Below are 19153 nucleotides of genomic sequence, written 5' to 3' on the forward strand. Positions count from 1 at the left end.
TAAGAAAATAACTGCAGATGCTGGTACAAATCGAAGATATTCATTCACAAAATGCTGGAGTAACTCAGCAGGTCAGGCAGCATCTCAGGAGAGAAGGAATGGGTGACGTTTCGGGTCGAGACCCTTCTTCAGACTGATGTCAGGGGGGCGGGACAAAGGAAGGATATAGGTGGAGACAGGAAGATAGAGGGAGATCTGGGAAGGAGGAGGGGAAGAGAGGGACAGAGGAACTATCTAAAGTTGGAGAAGTCGATGTTCATACCGTTGGGCTGCAAACTGCCCAGGCGAAATATGAGGAGCTGTTCCTCCAATTTCCGGTGGGCCTCACTATGGCACTGGAGGAGGCCCATGACAGAAAGGTCAGACTGGGAATGGGAGGGGGAGTTGAAGTGCTCGGCCACTGGGGGATCAGTTTGGTCAATGTGGACCGAGCGCAGGTGTTCAGCGAAGCGATCGCCGAGCCTGCGCTTGGTTTCGCCGATGTAAGGGGTAGTGTTAGGGGTAGTGTCCTGGATCTCAGCATGCACAGCTGCTGCAGCAATGGCCTTCCTCCCATCAGAAGGTCACACTTGCTGATAACTACACAATGTTCTTGAGCAAATGAAGCAGTTTCAACACTTTTCAGATTTGACACTTCTCTCAGTGGCTTTATAATTCTCTTGATTGTAAAATGCTTTGTATGTAATTCAAATAATTTTTAATCTTTAACTAGACCAAGTGTTGGGCCCAAACCTCTCCTGCATTGGTGCAGCACCCTTTCCTCCCCCCCTCCCTTCCTCCCCACCCCTCCCCCCCCCCACCCCTCCTTCCTCCCCCACCCCTCCCTCCTCCCCCCCCTCCTCCCCCCCTCCTTCCTCCCCTCACCCTCCCACCCCTCCCCCCAACTCCATCCCCCTCTCTCCACCCCCCCTCTCTCCCTCCCTGCCCCCTCCCTCCCTCCCTCCCTAGGAGATAGATTTAAACTTTAAAATGTGAATAACTTTTAAAATATAACACCGATTTCAATGAAACTTCTTCCATTAGAGAGGATGGTGAGTAAGGTGGGCCTAAAATTGTCGCGCTATCGTGTACCGTTTTGGCTGTAGTTCAGGAACAAACAAACAAACAAACAAGAGTTTTGGTATATAGATAATATTTACAAAGAACCAACATATCGAAGAGCTTCTGTGCTATTGTAACTTAGAGGGCGGCGCGGTGGCGCGGCGGTAGAGTTGCTGCCTTACAGCACCAGAGACTCGGGTTCGATCCCGACCGCAGGCGCTGTCTGTACGGAGTTAATTGCCAAGAGGTACAATTGTAAATGGACCCTAGTGTGTGTAGGGGATAGTGTAAGTGTGTGAGGGGATCGCTGGTTGGCGCGGACTCGGTGGGCCGAAGGGCCTGTTTCTGCGCTGAAACCCTAAACTAAGCTAAACTAAGAGGAATTGCTAAAATCTTGACATTTTTTGCAGCTGATGTTTATGTCCGAAGAGCGGATTTCTTTTGGAAATATTCCTGTCTTCACGAAAAGTAGCCGTATTATCTTTCTGTACAATGTTTCCGAGACAGAAGTCATCACTTACACCTGGCATTCCACTTCTGTGCACGTCAGTGAGGTAAGAGATCCAATAACCAGCTCTGACTATAGATGATAAAATAGTGTTGTGGTTCCCTGAGCATCGAAATTAAGACAGGCGACACGGAGAATTCTTCGAGAAGTTAAAAGCCTTTATTTCCAAACAACGGCTGGAACTAATCAGGAAACCAACCACCTGACTGCCCACTTAGTACACCGGGCAGCCTATTTTTATAGGATTTACCCAAACGTATCTTCCTTACTTTATCTCATACCCACATTCTCAATAGTCAATAGTCAATTTATTTGTCACATACACATAAATGTGCAGCAAAATGAAAAATTACCCGCAGTTCAACAATAAGACCAATAAGAATAAGCAATAAAAATATGCAATAACACATACAATCATAAACCAACACCAAACAAAAGAAACATCCATCACAGTGAGTCTCCTCCAGTCCCCTCCTCACTGTGATGGAAGGCCAGCATGTCTTTTTCTCTTCCCCTGCCGTCTTCTCCCGTGGTCAGGCTGTTGGAGTTGCCACAATCATTCCTTTGTGTCACCCTATCTATCCCGCCACCATTAAAATCCCATTTATTACTTTATCCTTATCTTAATGTTTATATCTCTTCACCTTCCGCAACTAAAGACCAGATTTAATTTGCTTGGGCAATAACGTTTTATTTTTCAGCTGAGGGCGGTACAATACCCTTGGTTGCAAGGCCCTAATATTTTGCCAAGGCCCCGATAATTTGTTTTTACGCGATGAATTATCGCCCAGGGGCCACAGTTTAAGAATAAGGGGTAGTAGGTCATTTAGAACGGAGATGAGGGAAAACTTTTTCAGTCAGAGTGTTGTGAATCTGTGGAATTCTCTGCCTCAGAAGGCAGTGGAGGCCAATTCTCTGAATGCATTCAAGAGAGAGCTGGATAGAGCTCTTAAGGATAGCGGAGTCAGGGGGTATGGGGAGAAGGCAGGAACGGGGTACTGATTGAGAATGATCAGCCATGATCACATTGAATGGCGGTGCTGGCTCGAAGGGCCGAATGGCCTCATCCTGCACCTATTGTCTATTGTCTATTGAGTGGAGGAATATGGATCATGTGTAGGCAGAGGAGGTTATGGGCGAAAGGCCTGTTGCTGTGGTGTTTTGTTCTATGTAGAAACAAGGAACTGCAGATAGACAGAAAATGCTGGAGTAACTCAGCGGGTCAGGCAGCATCTCTGGAGAAAAAGGATGTGTGATGTTTCAGATCAGGACCCTTCTTTAGACCTGAAGAAGGGTCTGAGGAAGTGTCACGACCTTAAACCTCATCCATCCTTTTTCTCCAGAGATGCTGCCTGACCCGCTGAGTTACTCCAGCACTTTGTGTCTATCTTCGTTATGTAACAGCTTGTACACTTCTTTTTTTACACAAGGAACCGCAGATGCTGGTTTTACAAGGACGGACACAAAGTGCTGGAGTAACTCAGCGGGTCAGGCAGCATCTCTGGAGAACATGGATAGGTGACGTTTCAGAAAAAGGATCTGAAGAAGGGTCCAGGCCTGCAAAGTCGCCTATCCATGTCCTCCACAGATGCTGCCTGACCCGCTGAGTTACTCCAGTACTCTGTCAAACGTCACCTATCCATGTTCTCCAAAGATGCTGCCTGACCCGCTGAGTTACTCCAGCACTCTGTGAAACGTCACCTATCCATGTTCTCCACAGATGCTGCCTGACCCGCTGAGTTACTCCAGCACTCTGTCAAACGTCACCTATCCATGTTCTCCAGAGATGCTGCCTGACCCGCTGAGTTACTCCAGCATTCTGTGAAACGTCACCTATCCATGTTCTCCAGAGATGCTGCCCGACCCGCTGAGTTACTCCAGCACTCTGTCAAATGTCACCTATCCATGTTCTCCAGAGATGCTGCCCGACCCGCTGAGTTACTCCAGCACTGTGTGTTGTGTACTGTTCTATGTTCTGTATTCACAAAATGCTGGAGTAACTCAGCAGGTCAGGCAGCATCTCAGGAGAGAAGGAATGGGTGACGTTTCGGGTCGAGACACTTCTTCAGATTGTATTTGTTCTATGTTCTGTTGTCATCTCAGTTGCCCGTGCACTTCATCAGGCTCTGCGCCACCTCACTCAATGGACGTGTCATTATTTTGTCCTTAGCTCTAATTGCTTGGTGGTTTAAGTTGCCTTATCCTCGCCGGCCGCATGCAGCCACGTGTCACTGCACCAACTCAGTGGTCCGCTAGCACTGACCAACACTTTAGACAATAGACAATAGATGCAGGAGTAGGCCATTCGGCCCTTCGAGCCAGCAACACCTTTCAATGTCATCATCGCTGATCATTCTCAATCAGTACCCTGTTCCTGCCTTCTCCCCATACCCCCTGACTCCGCTATCATTAAGAGCTCTATCTAGCTCTCTCTTGAATGCATCCAGTGAATTGGCCTCCACTACAGAATACAGAATTCATTCGATACCAAGATACCGAATTACATTTCCAGCAGTCACAGAACACAACAAAAAAGAAAAGAACACAAGACACACGACCCCAACACAAACATCCATCACAGTGACTCCAAACACCCCCTCACTGTGATGGAAGGCAACAAAACTTCCACTCTCTTCCCCCACGCCCACGGACAGACAGCTCGACCCCTACTGAGGCGACCGACCCGCACAGCCCCCGCAAGGGGATGGAAGTCCCCGCGGCCGAGCCGCACCGGGCGCTGAAACGTCCCGCGGCCGTACCGGGCGATGGAAGGCCCCGCGGCCGAGCCATACCGGGCGATGGAAGGCCCCGCGGCCGAGCCATACCGGGCTATGGAAGGCCCCGCGGCCGAGCCATACCGGGCGATGGAAGGCCCCGCGGCCGAGCCATACCGGGCGATGGAAGGCCCCAGTGGCCGAGCCGCGCCGGCGCTGCTTAGTCACGCGGCCGAGCCGCGCCGGGCGATGTTAGGTCCCGTGGCCGAGCCGCGCCGGGCGATGGAAGGCCCCGCGGCCAAGCCGCACCGAGCGTTGAAACGACCCGCGGCCGTACCGGGCGATGGAAGGCCCCGCGGCCGAGCCGCACCGGGCACTGTTAAGTCCCGTGGCCGAGCCGCGTCGGCGATGTTAAGTCCAGCGGCCGAAGCGCGCCGGGCGATGGAAGGCCCCGCGGCCGAGCCGCGCCCCGAGGAAGGAAAAAAAAAAGTTTCCTCCACCCCACCCCACCACCCCCCACCCCACCCCACCACCCCCCACCCCACCCCACCCCCCGCACCCCCCACACATACACAGCCAAAAACAAAAACAAAAACCATCCCAACACCAACACACAAACAAAAAAGGAAAAAAGACAAACAGACTGCCAGCGAGCCGCAGCCGTTAGGCGCAGCCACACGTGTCCTGAGGCAGAGAATTCCACAGATTCACAACTCTCTGACTGAAAAAGTTTTTCCTCATCTCAGTTCTAAATGGCCTACCCCTTAAACTGTGGCCCCTTGTTCTGGACTCCCCCAACATTGGGAACATGTTTCCTGCCTCTAACGTGTCCAACCCCTTAATAATCTTATATGTTTCGATAAGATCCCCTCTCATCCTTCTAACTTGTTTTCTGCTCTCCTGTTGTGGAGTCACAGGTAGTTAGGGGAGCCCAAAAGGCTTTTGGCACATTGACCTTCATCAGTTGGGGTATTGAGTATAGATGCCGGGAGGTCATGTTACATAGAAACATAGAAAATAGGTGCAGGAGGAGGCCATTTGGCCCTTACGAGCCAGCACCGCCATTCATTGTGATCATGGCTGATCATCTACAATCAATAACCAGTGACTGCCTTCTCCCCATATCCCTTTATTGTGCTAGCCCCTAGAGCTCTATCGAACTCTCTTTTAAATTCATCCAGTGAATTGGTCTTTGCTGCCTTCGGTGGCAGAGAATTCCACAAATTCACAACTCTCTGGGTGAAAAAGTTTCTTCTCACCTAGGTTTTAAATGGCCTCCCCTTTATTCTTAGACTATGTGGCCCATGATTCTGGATTCCCCCAATATTGGGAACATTTTTCCTGCATCTAGCTTGTCCAGTCCTCTATAAGATCCCCTCTCATCCTTCCTTTGCAGTTATATAAGACGTTGGTGAGGCGACATTTAGAGTAACTTGTTTAGCTCTGGACATTATGTTATGGGAAAGATTTTGTTAGTTTTGGTCATGAATTTAATTGCCAATATGAGTTCTTATCACCGCCGTAACTATTTGTCCCTGATTTGAGGAAGGACGACCTTGCTATTGAGGCAGTGCAGCGTAGGTTCACGGGGTTAATCCCCGGGATGGCGGGACTGTCATATGAGGAAAGATTGGAAAGACTGGGTTTGTATTCACTGGATTTCGAAGGATGAGAGGGGATCTTATAGAGACGTATAAAATTATAAAAGGACTGGACAAGCTAGATGCAGGTAAAATGTTCCCAATGTTGGGGGAGTCCAGAACCAGCGGCCACAGTCTAAGAATAAAGGGGAGGCCATTTAAAACTGAGGCAAGAAAAAACTTTTCCACCCAGAGAGTTGTGAATTTGTGGAATTCTCTGCCACAGAGGGCAGTGGACGCCAATTCACTGGATTAATTTAAAAGAGAGTTAGATAGAGCTCTAGGGGCTAGTGGAATCAAGGGATATGGGGAGAGGGCAGGCACGGGTTACTGATTGTGGATGATCAGCCATGATCACAATGAATGGCGGTGCTGGCTCGAAGGGCCAAATGGCCTACTCCTGCATCTATTTTCCAAGCTGGAAAGGAATCAAAGGATTTATGTTCTGGATCATGCGAGATGGAGACACTGGAAGGGGAGGTGAAGAAGTTGAGGGCTGGAATTCTTGAGTCTACATATGGTATAGTTGTCCGGTTTGGAGTGCTGAACGGTAAAGGTGATGGAAGGGCATTGATACTCCCTAGAAATCGGGAGGGATGAGGTTATACAAGGACAGAATCCCCCTCATTCTCACCTTTCACCCCACCAGCCAGCGTACCCAACAAATCATCCGCCAACATGTCCATCATCTTCAACGGGACCCCACCACTGGCCGCATCTTGACATCCCCTCCCCTTTCTGCGTTCCGCAGAGACCGTTCCCTCCGTAACTCCCTGGTCCACGCGTCCCTTCCTACCCAAACCACCCCATCCCCGGGCACTTTCCCCTGCAACCCGCAGGAGATGCACACCTGTCCCTTTACCTCCCCCCTCAACTCCATCCAAGGACCCAAACAGTCTTTCCAGGTGAGACAGAGGTTCACCTGCACCTCCTCCAACCTCATCTATTGCATCCGCTGCTCTCGATGTCAACTTCTTTACAACGGCGAAACCAAACGCAGGTTTCGCCCAACACCTTCGCTCAGTCCGCCTTAACCAACCTGATCTCCTGGTGGCTGAGCACTTCAACTCGCCCTCCCACTCCCAGTCTGACCTTTCTGTCATGGGCCCCCTCCAGTGCCATAGTGAGGCCCACCGGAAATTGGAGGAACAGCACCTCATATTCCGCCTGGGCAGCTTGCAGCCCAGCGGTATGAACATTGACTTCTCCAACTTTAGATAGTTCCTCTGTCCCTCTCTTCTCCTCCCCCTTCCCAGTTCTCCCTCTATTTTCCTGTCTCCACCTATATCCTTCCTTTGTCCCGCCACCCTGACATCAGTCTGAAGAAGGGTCTCGCCTCGAAACGTCACCCATTCCTTCTCTCCTGAGATGCTGCCTGACCTGCTGAGTTACTCCAGCATTTTGTGAATAAATACCTTCGATTTGTACCAGCATCTGCAGTTATTTTCTTACACAGGTTATAGAAGGACGTGGATAATGGAAGGAGAATTTACCAGTTTGATTCCCATTTTTTGAAAACCTTTTCTCTTCGGCATTTGTCGCACCCACTTTTGATCACCGTTTGTGTCCACGACCTATTAAAAGCTTCAACTAGAGACATCTATCTATTCAGCAGAGATGCCACAGCGAGGTGTATTGTAGAATGATTTGTTTAGACCATCTTTCTTCCTTAGTATTGTGCATGCAACACTTTCTTAGCTGAGTATAGGAGCAAAGAGGTCCGTTGAGTATAGGAGCAAAGAGGTCCTTCTGCGGTTGTACAGGGCCCTAGTGAGACCGCACCTGGAGTACTGCGTGCAGTTTTGGTCTCCGAATTTGAGGAAGGATATTCTTGCTATTGAGGGCGTGCAGCGTAGGTTTACTAGGTTAATTCCTGGAATGGCGGGACTGTCATATGTTGAAAGACTGGAGCGACTAGGCTTGTATACACTGGAATTTAGAAGGATGAGAGGAGATCTTATCGAAACGTATAAGATTATTAAGGGGTTGGACACGTTAGAGGCAGGAAACATGTTCCTAATGTTGGGGGAGTCCAGAACCAGGGGCCACAGTTTAAGAATAAGGGGTAGGCCATTTATAACTGAGATGAGGAAAAACTTTTTCAGTCAGAGAGTTGTGAATCTGTGGAATTCTCTGCCTCAGAAGGCATTGGAGGCCAATTCTCTGAATGCATTCAAGAGAGAGCGAGATAGAGCTCTTAAGGATAGCGGAGTCAGGGGGTATGGGGAGAAGGCAGGAACGGGGTACTGATTGAGAATGATCAGCCATGATCACATTGAATGGCGGTGCTGGCTCGAAGGGCCGAATGGCCTCCTCCTGCACCTATTGTCTATTGCCTATTGTCTATTAGCTGAGCGTTTTGTTTTTGTAAATTATCATACGACCGACAGCTTGGGAGCGCATTATTAACTTGTTCCTTTCCCTTTTCTAGGCATTGACCATTGTTCCCATCTCCGGAGTGCTTCATCCTGGAGACAGCGCACATTGTATCGTCACGCTGAGGACACATAAAATTCCCTGCTTCCACGACCTGGATCTCATTTGTGAGGTAATATGTTTTCTTCAAAAGGATTTTGGAAAATAAATCCTCAAAGTCAGCAGGTATGCACTGTGTGTAGACGCAAAATGGCGCAGTAATTCAGCGGGTCAGGCAGCATCTCGGGAGAGAAGGGATGGGTGACGTTTCGGGTCGAGACCCTTCTTCAGGCTGAACGCTCATTTTGTGTCTACCATCGATTATAACCAGCATCTGCCGTTTGTTTCCTACACATTATGTCCAGTATATATCTGGCCTTGGAAATCACAAAGTGCTGGAGTAACTCAACGGGGCAGGCAGCATCTTGGAGAATATGAATGGGTGACGTTTCGGTTCGGGACCCTTCTTCAGGGGGTCGGCGACGGTGGGCCTGGCCTGTGGGCGGTCGGGGAGGTGGAACTGTGGATGCTGTTTTTGCACCGAAGATGGACACAATAGGCTGGAATAACTCAGTGGGACAGGCAGCATTTCTGGAGAGAAGGAAGGGGTGACGTTTCGAGGTCAAGACCCTTCTTCAGGAGATGGCCTGTGGTATTGGCCCCGGCAACCATATTTTTTAAATTGCGATCGTAATTATACTTAGTATTTTGTTGGCCATCCCTGCTTTGGAAAACCCTGGGTTCAAGAGGCAAGAGTGTTTCATTGTCATACATTCCGACAATGGAGCAATGACATTTTCTTACTTGAAGCAGCATAACAGGTCTGTTAATGCAGGTTATGAAAGGTGTGGTAAAAATGTAGGGTTGCCAACTGTCCCGTATTAGCCGGGACATCCCGTATATTGGGCTAAATTGGTTTGTCCCATACGGGACCGCCCTTGTTCTGTATTAGGCCTTGGGGGCTCTGTAGGCCCGGACAGTGTAGGCCCGAACACTGTAGGCCTGGACACTGTAGGCCCGGACACTGTAGGCCCAGATACAGTAGGCCTGGACACTGTAGACCCGGACACTGTAGGCCCGGACACTGTAGGCCCAGACACTGTAGGCCCGGGGGTCGCTGTAAGCCCGGACAGCGCTGTAGGCCTGGACGCTGTAGACCCGGACACTGTAGGCCCGGACAGCGCTGTAGGCCCGGACACTGTAGGCCCAGACAGTGCAGGCTAACGGAGTATGTTCGGGGAGCGGGGCCGAGTGTGTTGCGTAGTAACCCACCTACCTGCCCGGGCGGCCGCCATTGGTGGAGCGGGAGAACGTGGCCGCTGGCTGGATGAGGTCACGTGGGCCACAGGCGGTGACGTCACCTTTTGTCCCTTATTTTGGAGTTAGAAAGTTGGTATCCCGATAAAAATGCCAATTCATACTTATTTTCGAGCTAAGAAAACTTTCAAACTGAACTAAACTGAACCAAACGCTCATTATGCTTAAATAATAGCAGGATAGACATGAAATGTTGGCGTCACAGCAGATCAGGCAGCATCTCTGGAGAAAATTGATATTCAGGATTGGGACCTGAAGAAGTGTCCTGACGTGAGATGTCACCTATCCATTGTCTCCAGAGATGCTGTCTGACTTGCTGAGTTAGTCCAGCATTTCGTGTATATCTTTGGTATAAACCAGCATCTGCAGTTCCTATTAATTACAAGTAATAGCCTGGATCTTAGAAACATAGAAAATAGGTGCAGGAGGAGGCCATTTGGCCCTTCGAGCCAGCACTGCCATTCACTGTGATCACGGCTGATCATCCACAATCAGTGACTTGTGCCTGCTTTCTCCCCATACCCAATTCCACTAGCCCCTAGAGCTCTAAATCTTGCAGTTCCTCAACACCTCTCAGACCTGCATCTTGCCTTGAAACATCTGACGTAAATGAACTGTGCAGTTTCAAGCTAATGTGTGAAGTGTGTTAGCTTCTATCTGCTGCCAGGTTTGGCAGCTTGTTAAAGCATACCTGTGAAGGAACACGTAGAATTATTAGAGCACAGAGGGAGGTGATTCAGTCAGTGACCCCAGGCTGGTTCCTCATCTGTCCACTCCCAGTATGATTCTATATTCAGGTAACCACAAGTGTAACTAGAAGGGCCACTCCTGGAGCTTAGTTTGACACGGAAACAGATTATTTCTTATTATGTTACAGAAGGATGCCAGTTGGCCCAACCAGGTCATGCGAGCTCTCAACAGAATATTCACAGCAGATTCAGTCACAACTTTTAGACAATAGACAATAGACAATAGGTGCAGGAGGAGGCCATTCGGCCCTTCGAGCCAGCACCGCCATTCAATGTGATCATGGCTGATCGTTCTCAATCAGTACCCCGTTCCTGCCTTCTCCCCATACCCCCTGACTCCGCTATCCTTAAGAGCTCTAACTAGCTCTCTCATGAATGCATTCAGAGAATTGGCCTCCACTGCCTTCTGAGGCAGAGAATTCCACAGATTCACAACTCTCTGACTGAAAAGGTTTTTCCTCATCTCTGTTCTAATTGGCCTACCCCTTATTCTTAAACTGTGGCCCCTTGTTCTGGACTCCCCCAACATTGGGAACATGTTTCCTGCCTCTAACGTGTCCAACCCCTTAATAATCTTATACGTTTCGATAAGATCGACACGGAAACAGATTATTTCTTATGATGTTACAGAAGGATGCCATTCGGCCCAACCAGGTCATGCGAGCTCCCAACAGAATATTCGCAGCAGAATCAGTCACAACTTTTGAATGGAATTGGATTAATTTTTCAAAAGGATAAATTTGTGGGGCTATCGGAAAAAGAAGAGTGGAAAAGAAAAGGCACAGTGGCTCAGCGGTAGAGTTGCTGCCATACAGCGCCAGAGACACCCGAGTTCGATCTTGTGCAATGGTGCTGCCTGTACAGAGTTTCTACATTTTCCCCGTGACCTCGTGGGTTTTCTCCGGGTGCTCCGGTTTCCTCCCACACACTCCGAAGACGTACAAGTGTTGCAGGTTAATTGGCTTCGGTAAAGATTGTAAATAGAATTTTTAGAGTTTAGTTTAGAGATACAGAGCGCGGAAACAGGTCCTTCAGCCCACCGGGTCCGTGCCGCACACTAACACTCTCCTACACACCCTAAGGACGGTTTGCACATTTTTACAAAGCCAATTAACCTACAAACCTGCACGTCTTTGGAGTGCGGGAGGAAACCGAAGGTCTCGGAGAAAACCCACGCAGGTCACGTGGAGAACGGACAAACTCCGTACAGACGGCGCCCGCGGTCGGGATCGAAGCCGGGTCTCCGGCGCTGTGAGGCAGCAACTCTATCGCCGCGCCACACCGTGCCGCCCTATGGTGTGTGTAGGACAGTGCTCGTGTACGGGGCTGATCACTGGTCGGCGCAGGACCGAAGCGCTTGATTCCGCACTGTTTCTCGAAAGTCTAGAGTCTAAAGTGTGGGATCAGGACTTTGGAAGGGGAAGGAGAGATAGTGCAGACTGGTGTGTTTTCCAGTATTGAAAGGGACATTGTTGGATCACGGGAAGTATGTTGGACAAAGTAGAGGAAACTCTGCAGGGAATGTGTGCAAAAGCACGATGTTGACGCTGTGTGCTTGAAATGTTCCATCCGTTCTGGTAAACACATAAAATATTTTCGCAGCCAATCTGGAATATTTGGAGTGAAGTGCCTGAGTGAGAGATGATTAATTATATTACAGCGGCTGATCAGTCAGCCTCTGCACAAAAACACTCGGAAATCAATCCGGGTCTCTCAAAGTCAACCCGTACGAAATGTTTCGTAAGGAACTGCAGACGCTGGCTTACACTGAAGCTAGAGGGAAGATGCTGGAGTAACTCAGCGGGTCGGGCAGCATCTCTGGAGAGAAGGAATAGGTGACATTTCAGGTCGAGACCCTTCTTCAGACTGAGAGTCAGGCGAGAGGGAGACTAGAGTAATGGATGGGTAAGGTGTGAAAATGACAGATCAAAGCAGACGGCGATCAAGGAAATGTACAATGGTTGATTGTTGGCTGCGGTGAAAGTGACAATGAGGCATACAAAGAACAAAAAATAATCTTATAGACCCTTCTTCAGACGGAGAGTCGGGGTAGAGGGAGACACTGAGATATTGTTCACTGTTCACCCTGACTGTCCTCCTGATTTAATTTTAGATTTAGATTTTTTTGGGATTTTTTAGATTTAGAGATACAGTGCAGAAACAGGCCCTTCAGCCCATCGGGTCCGCGCCGCCCAGCGATCCCCGCACACTAACACTATCCTACACACACTAGGGACAATTTTTACATTTGCCCAGCCAATTAACCTACAAACCTGCACGTCTTTGGAGTGTGGGAGGAAACCGAAGGTCTCGGAGAAAACCCACGCAGGTCACGGGGGAACGTACAAACTCCGTACAGACGGCGCCTGTAGTCAGGATCAAACCTGAGTCTCCGGCGCTGCATTCGCTGTGAGGCGGCAGCTCTACCGCTGCGCCACCGCGCCGCCCTTGATTTTATTTTTGGATGCTTTGTTGTCATCTTCCTCTAGCTATCGATGATCTATTCTGCATTTTCCTTAACCTTCGTCCCCTTTGATGTCCCTTTTCCCTGACTCAAGCTTAAGAATGGTCTCGACCTGAAACATCACCTATTCCTTCTATCCAGAGATGCTGCCTGTCCCCCGCTGAGTTTCTTTAGCACTTTGTGTCTATCTGCACTAAATGTTATTCCCTTTATCCTGTATGTCCACACTGTGGACGGCTTGATTGTAATCGTGTATAATTTTTAGGATGTATGGGGTTATGGGGAGAACGCAGGAGAATGGGGTTGACAGGGAACGATAGATCAGCCATGATTGAATGGCGGAGTGGACTTCAGCAGCAGAATGGCCTAATTCTGCTCCTATTACATGAACATGAACTTATAAACTTTTCTTTGACTGGATAGCAAACAACTTCTGTACATGTGGCAATAATAAAATAAATAATAAACAATAAATGAGAACTATATTTGGCCCTCGTTATCTTCCCATTTGTTTTACCTGTAATTAGGGTTGCCAACTATCTCACTCCCAAATAAGGGACAGAAGGTGACGTCAACGCTCCACGCCCCACGTGACCTCACCCAGCCAGCGGTCATGTGCTCCCGCTCCACCAATGGCGGCTGCCCGGGCCGGGAGGCGGGTTGCTATGCAACCTCCGTCAGGCGGTGCCCGGGCCTCCGGGCCTACACTGTCCGGGCCTACAGTATCCAGGCCTATAGTGTCCGGGCCTACAGTGTCCGGGCCTACAGTGTCTGGGCCTACAGCGCCCCCCAGGCCTAATACGGGATGAGGGCGGTCCCGTACGGAACAAACCAATTTAGCCCGATATACGGGATGTCCCGGCTAATACCTATAATACAAGTTTGATGTGATTGCTTTTATATATTAACTGATCTGATTGGACAGCATGCAAAATAAATCTTTTCACTCCACCTTGCTGCATAAAGCTAAAGCTAAAGCTAAATGAAATAATGTTAAAAATAATAAATCTTTTTTAGAAATGGGAAGAGTGCTGCTGGTAGAGCTGCTGCCTCATAGCACCAGAGACCCAGGTGCTGTCTGTGTGGAGTTTGCACCTTCTCCCTGTGACCGCCTGGGTTTCCTCTGTGTGCTCCTATTTCTTTCTCCATATCCCAAAGACGTACGGATTTGTAGGTTAAATTGGCCTCTGTAGATTGTCCCTCGTGTGCAGGGAACGGATGAGAAAGTGAGAGCACGGAAAAAACCTGAATCTGGTCGATGGTCTGCATGGACTCAGTGGGCCGAAGGGCCTGTTTCCATGCATTATCCCCAAACTACTAATCAGGTACGATTGAATTGGAATGGTAGAACGAATTTGGAAGCTGAGGAGCCTATTTCTGTTCCTTTGTACAAGAGTGGTGGTGGGGCAGTGGTAGAGTTGCTGCCTTACAGCGGCAGAAACTCTGGTTCCATCCTGACTACGGGGTGCTATCGGTATGGAGTTTGCACGTTCTCCCCGTGATCTGCGTGGGTTTTCTCCGGGTGCCCTGGTTCCCTCCCACAGTCCAAAAACGTACAGGTTTGTCGGTTAACTGGATCAGTATCATTGTAAATTGTCCCGGCTGCCAAACATTTTAACTCCCCCTCCCATTCCCACACTGACCTCTCTGTCCGGGGCCTCCTCCACTGTCAGAGTGAGGCCCAGCGCAAATTGGAGGAACAGCACCTCATATTTCGCTTGGGTAAATTAAATTATAAACATTGACTTCTCTAACTTCAAGTAACCCTTGCTTTCCCTCTCTCTCTCCCACCCCCCCCCCCTTTCCTGTTCTCTGACCAGTCTTACTGTCCCCGACTACATTTTATCTCTGCTTGCTTTGTTGTCACCTTCTCCCAGTCAACAATGATATATTGGAGGAACAGCACCTCAGATTTCGCTTGGGCAGCTTGCAGCCCAGCGGTATGAACATTGACTTCTCCAACTTTAGATAGTTCCTCTGTCCCTCTCTTCCCCTCCCCCTTTCCCAGATCTCCCTCTATCTTCCTGTCTCCACCTATATCCTTCCTTTGTCCCGCCCCCCTGACATCAGTCTGAAGAAGGGTCTCGACCCGAAATGTCACCCATTCCTTCTCTCCTGAGATGCTGCCTGACCCGCTGAGTTACTCCAGCATTTAGTGAAATAAATACCTCCGATTTGTACCAGCATCTGCAGTTATTTTCTTACACTTCCTTATCCATGTTCCTCCGACTCCCCTACCATCAGTCTGAAGAAGGGACTCGACCGGAAACGTCGCCCATTCCTTCTCCCCTGTAAATCGTCCCTAGAGTGTTGCTAGCGTGCCGGTATCGCTGGTCGACGTTGGACTCGGTGTGCCGAAGGGCCAATTTCCGCGCTGTATCCCAAAACCTATACTAAAAAGAGCACAATATCAATCTTACTGACGCTATTTTCCCGGCAGGTTTATTCGAAGCGACAACTGACGGAATATCAGAAGGAACTGCTGGAATGGGAAAGAGAAAAGGATCGACAACAGGTTGAATTCACGATCACGGAGCAGAGCATGCAGGAGAACCAAAGCTCAACTTACCAAAGACAGGTGCCGACAGATTTGGTGCATTCATTCATCTGCAGGATAGAATGGTCATTGTAATTATCTGACGATCAGCCTTGAAAGAGTACAAGATGCAGACTACTGAGTGTACCGAGCCCACCTTCATCAGCTCATGCTCACCCCCAGCGGTGCTGGCTCGAAGGGCCGAATGGCCAACTCCTGCCCCTATTGTTCTATGTTTCTGCGATTCTAGCACGTGGTTGGCGATCCACTTCTGTGACAAGCACACCAAGAGATGCCCGAGTTGGCCGCCACCTTGATCAGTTTAGTCTAGTTTAATTTAGAGATGCAGCGCTGAAAGAGGCCCTTCGTCCCGCTGCGTCCATGCTGACTAGCGATCGTCCATCCACTGGTTCTATCCTACACCCCAGGGACAATATACATAAGCCAACCAACTTACAAACCTGCACAAGCCCATCAGGGAGGCTGGCTCCATCCTGGGGGTGGAGTTGGATTCACTGGAGGGGGTCTTGGAGGGGAGGATGCTCCTCAAACTGTGGAGCATCCTGGACAATACAGCTCACTCCCTCCGTGACACACTGGTCAACCTGAGGAACACCTTAAGCAACAGACTGGTCCCACCAAGATGCAGCACAGTACGCCACAGGAGATCCTTCTTCCCTGTGGCTATCAAACTGTACAACTCCTCCCCCTTCTGTCATGGGGTAGACTGAGACTGACCCCCCTCTACCCCTCCCCCCCTCCCTCCCCAATCTTTGCACGTCCCCAATCCTTTTTCCACTCGTCACTTTAATTTCATATTTCATGTATTTTGTGTTTCATGTTCCACAGTTTAAGAATAAGGGGAAGGCCATTTAGAACGGAGATGAGGAAAAACTTTTTCAGTCAGAGAGTTGTGAATCTGTGGAATTCTCAGCCTCAGAAGGCAGTGGAGGCCAATTCTCTGAATGCATTCAAGAGAGAGCTAGATAGAGCTCTTAATGATAGCGGAGTCAGGGGGTATGGGGAGAAGGCAGGAACAGGGTACTGATTGAGAATGATCAGCCATGATCGCATTGAATGGCGGTGCTGGCTCGAAGCGCCGAATGGCCTCCTCCTGCACCTATTGTCTATTGTCTATAATGACTGTTAGCAGAGCAAATTCACCTCCTGGGATAAATAAAGTTCCATCATATCGAATCGTAATCGGGGTCTCAACACTGGTCTGCTAAAGCACTCTGATATTGGTTCATTCATCCTACCCCATGGGAAGGAAGGTTGCATGGACTTTTTCACATGTGCCGTGTCATTTTTTCACTGCTGTTTCTTTCTAAAGTGTTGCAGAGACGCTGCGATCCCTTGCGCTCGGAAGGCACACAAGGACGAGGACACGAAGATTTTGAAGTACAAGGTGAGAAATAAGGATCGAGGCGCTGCCTGGAATAGCGGAGATAAAAGCAAAGGGTGTGCTCCAAGGAAAAAGTGAATTGACATTTAAAAAGTTCAAAGGTAGACAAAAAAATGCTGGAGTAACTCAGCGGGTCAGGCAGCATCTCTGGAGAGAAGGAATGGGTGACGTTTCGGGTCGAGACCTTCCTTCCCTCTAGAGATGCTGCCTGACGATTTTAGGCAGTGCATTATCCATGCTACAAATCTTATGGGATGCCAGTTGCTGACTTAAATGTAATTTGGGAAAGCCATCTTTCAACTTTTCCAGGCTTAGTTTAGTTTAGTTTAGTTTATTGTATGAAGGGATTAATAGTACCATTAGCAAATTTGCAGATGATACAAAGCTGGGTGGCAGTGTGAACTGTGAGGAAGATGCTATGAGGTTGCAGGGTGACTTGGACAGGTTGTGTGAGTGGGCGGATGCATGGCAGATGCAGTTTAATGTGGATAAGTGTGAGGTTATCCACTTTGGTGGTAAGAATAGGAAGGCAGAGTATTATTTGAATGGTGTCAAGTTAGGAACAGGGGACGTACAACGTGATCTGGGTGTCCTAGTGCATCAGTCACTGAAAGGAAGCATGCAGGTACAGCAGGCAGTGAAGAAAGCCAATGGAATGTTGGCCTTCATAACAAGAGGAGTTGAGTATAGGAGCAAAGAGGTCCTTCTGCAGTTGTACAGGGCCCTAGTGAGACCGCACCTGGAGTACCATGTGCAGTTTTGGTCTCCAAATTTGAGGAAGGATATTCTTGCTATTGAGGGCGTGCAGCGTAGGTTTACTAGGTTAATTCCCGGAATGGCGGGACTATCATATGTTGAAAGACTGGAGCGACTAGGCTTGTATACACTGGAATTTAGAAGGATGAGAGGAGATCTTATCGAAACGTATAAGATTATTAAGGGGTTGGACACGTTAGAGGCAGGAAACATGTTCCCAATGTTGGGGGAGTCCAGAACAAGGGGCCACAGTTTAAGAATAAGGGGTGGGCCATTTAGAACTGAGATGAGGAAAAACTTTTTCAGTCAGAGAGTTGTGAATCTGTGGAATTCTCTGCCTCAGAAGGCAGTTGAGGCCAATTCTCTGAATGCATTCAAGAGAGAGCTAGATAGAGCTCTTAAGGATAGCGGAGTCAGGGGGTATGGGGAGAAGGCAGGAATGAGGTACTGATTGAGAATGATCAGCCATGATCACATTGAATGGCGGTGCTGGCTCGAAGGGCCGAATGGCCTCCTCCTGCACCTATTGTCATGTGTGCCGAGGTACAGTGAAAAAGCTTTTGTTGTGAGCTAAGCAGTCAGTGGAAAGACAACACATGATCACATAAAATCATTAGCGGAATAGATGTACAGACTCTCTTGCCCAGAGTAGGGGAATCGGGGACCAGAGGACATAATTTTAAGGTGAAGGGGAAAAGATTTAATAGGAATCTGAGGGGTACCTTTTTCACACATAGAGTGGTGGGTGTATGGAACAAGCTGCCAGAGGAGGAAGGAAAAAAACCTGCAGATGCTGGTTTAAATTGAAGGTCGACACAAAATGCTGGAGTAACTCAGCGGGACAGGCAGCATCTCAGGAGAGAAGGAATTGGTGATGTTTCGGGCAAAACCTTTCTTCACACTGGCGAAGTGTCTCGACCCGAAACGTCACCCATTCCTTCTCTCCTGAGGTGCTGCCTGACCTGCTGAGTTACTCCAGCATTGTGTGTCTGCCAGAGGTAGTTGAGGCTGGGACTATCCCAAGGTTTAAGAAACAGTTAGACAGGTACATGGATGGGACAGGTTTGGAGGGATATGGGCCAAGTGCAGGCAGGTGGGACTAGTGTAGCTGGGAGATGTTGGCCGGTGTGGGCAAGTTGGGCCGAAGGGCCTGTTTCCACGCTGTATCAGTCTGTGACTCTATGACTCTAATTGAGCCACTCAAAGTGTACAAAGTTTAAGTAGACCATAGATAAAGTCAGAAATGTTGCTGTAGGAGTAGAGATTTAAAAGTGTGTAGCGATTGTAATGTGTGACTGCAGCTCCCCTTCCATGACCAGCGCACAAAACGCACAAAAGTTAGGAAAGGGGGACGTACAACGAGATCTGGGTGTCCTAGTGCATCAGTCACTGAAAGGAAGCATGCAGGTACAGCAGGCAGTGAAGAAAGCCAATGGAATGTTGGCCTTCATAACAAGAGGAGTTGAGTATAGGAGCAAAGAGGTCCTTCTGCAGTTGTATAGGGCCCTAGTGAGACCGCACCTGGAGTACTGTGTGCAGTTTTGGTCTCCAAATTTGAGGAAGGATATTCTTGCTATTGAGGGAATGCAGCGTAGTTTCACGAGGTTA

At 49.0% G+C, this 19153-nt stretch overlaps 1 protein-coding gene across 1 annotated transcript in view; it reads left to right on the forward strand.

Annotated features, from left to right (window-relative positions):
* The window catches only part of cfap65 (cilia and flagella associated protein 65), a 198388-nt gene that overhangs the window by 137393 nt on the left and 41842 nt on the right, over window positions 1-19153 (forward strand). The window contains exons 25-28 of the mRNA XM_078404358.1: window positions 1452-1595; window positions 8335-8451; window positions 15289-15426; window positions 16718-16792. Coding sequence (XP_078260484.1) covers window positions 1452-1595; window positions 8335-8451; window positions 15289-15426; window positions 16718-16792 — 474 coding nt within the window. The remainder of the gene's footprint in view (window positions 1-1451; window positions 1596-8334; window positions 8452-15288; window positions 15427-16717; window positions 16793-19153) is intronic.

This window comes from Rhinoraja longicauda, chromosome 8, assembly GCF_053455715.1.
Source record: "Rhinoraja longicauda isolate Sanriku21f chromosome 8, sRhiLon1.1, whole genome shotgun sequence".
Classification (NCBI taxonomy): domain Eukaryota; kingdom Metazoa; phylum Chordata; class Chondrichthyes; order Rajiformes; family Arhynchobatidae; genus Rhinoraja; species Rhinoraja longicauda.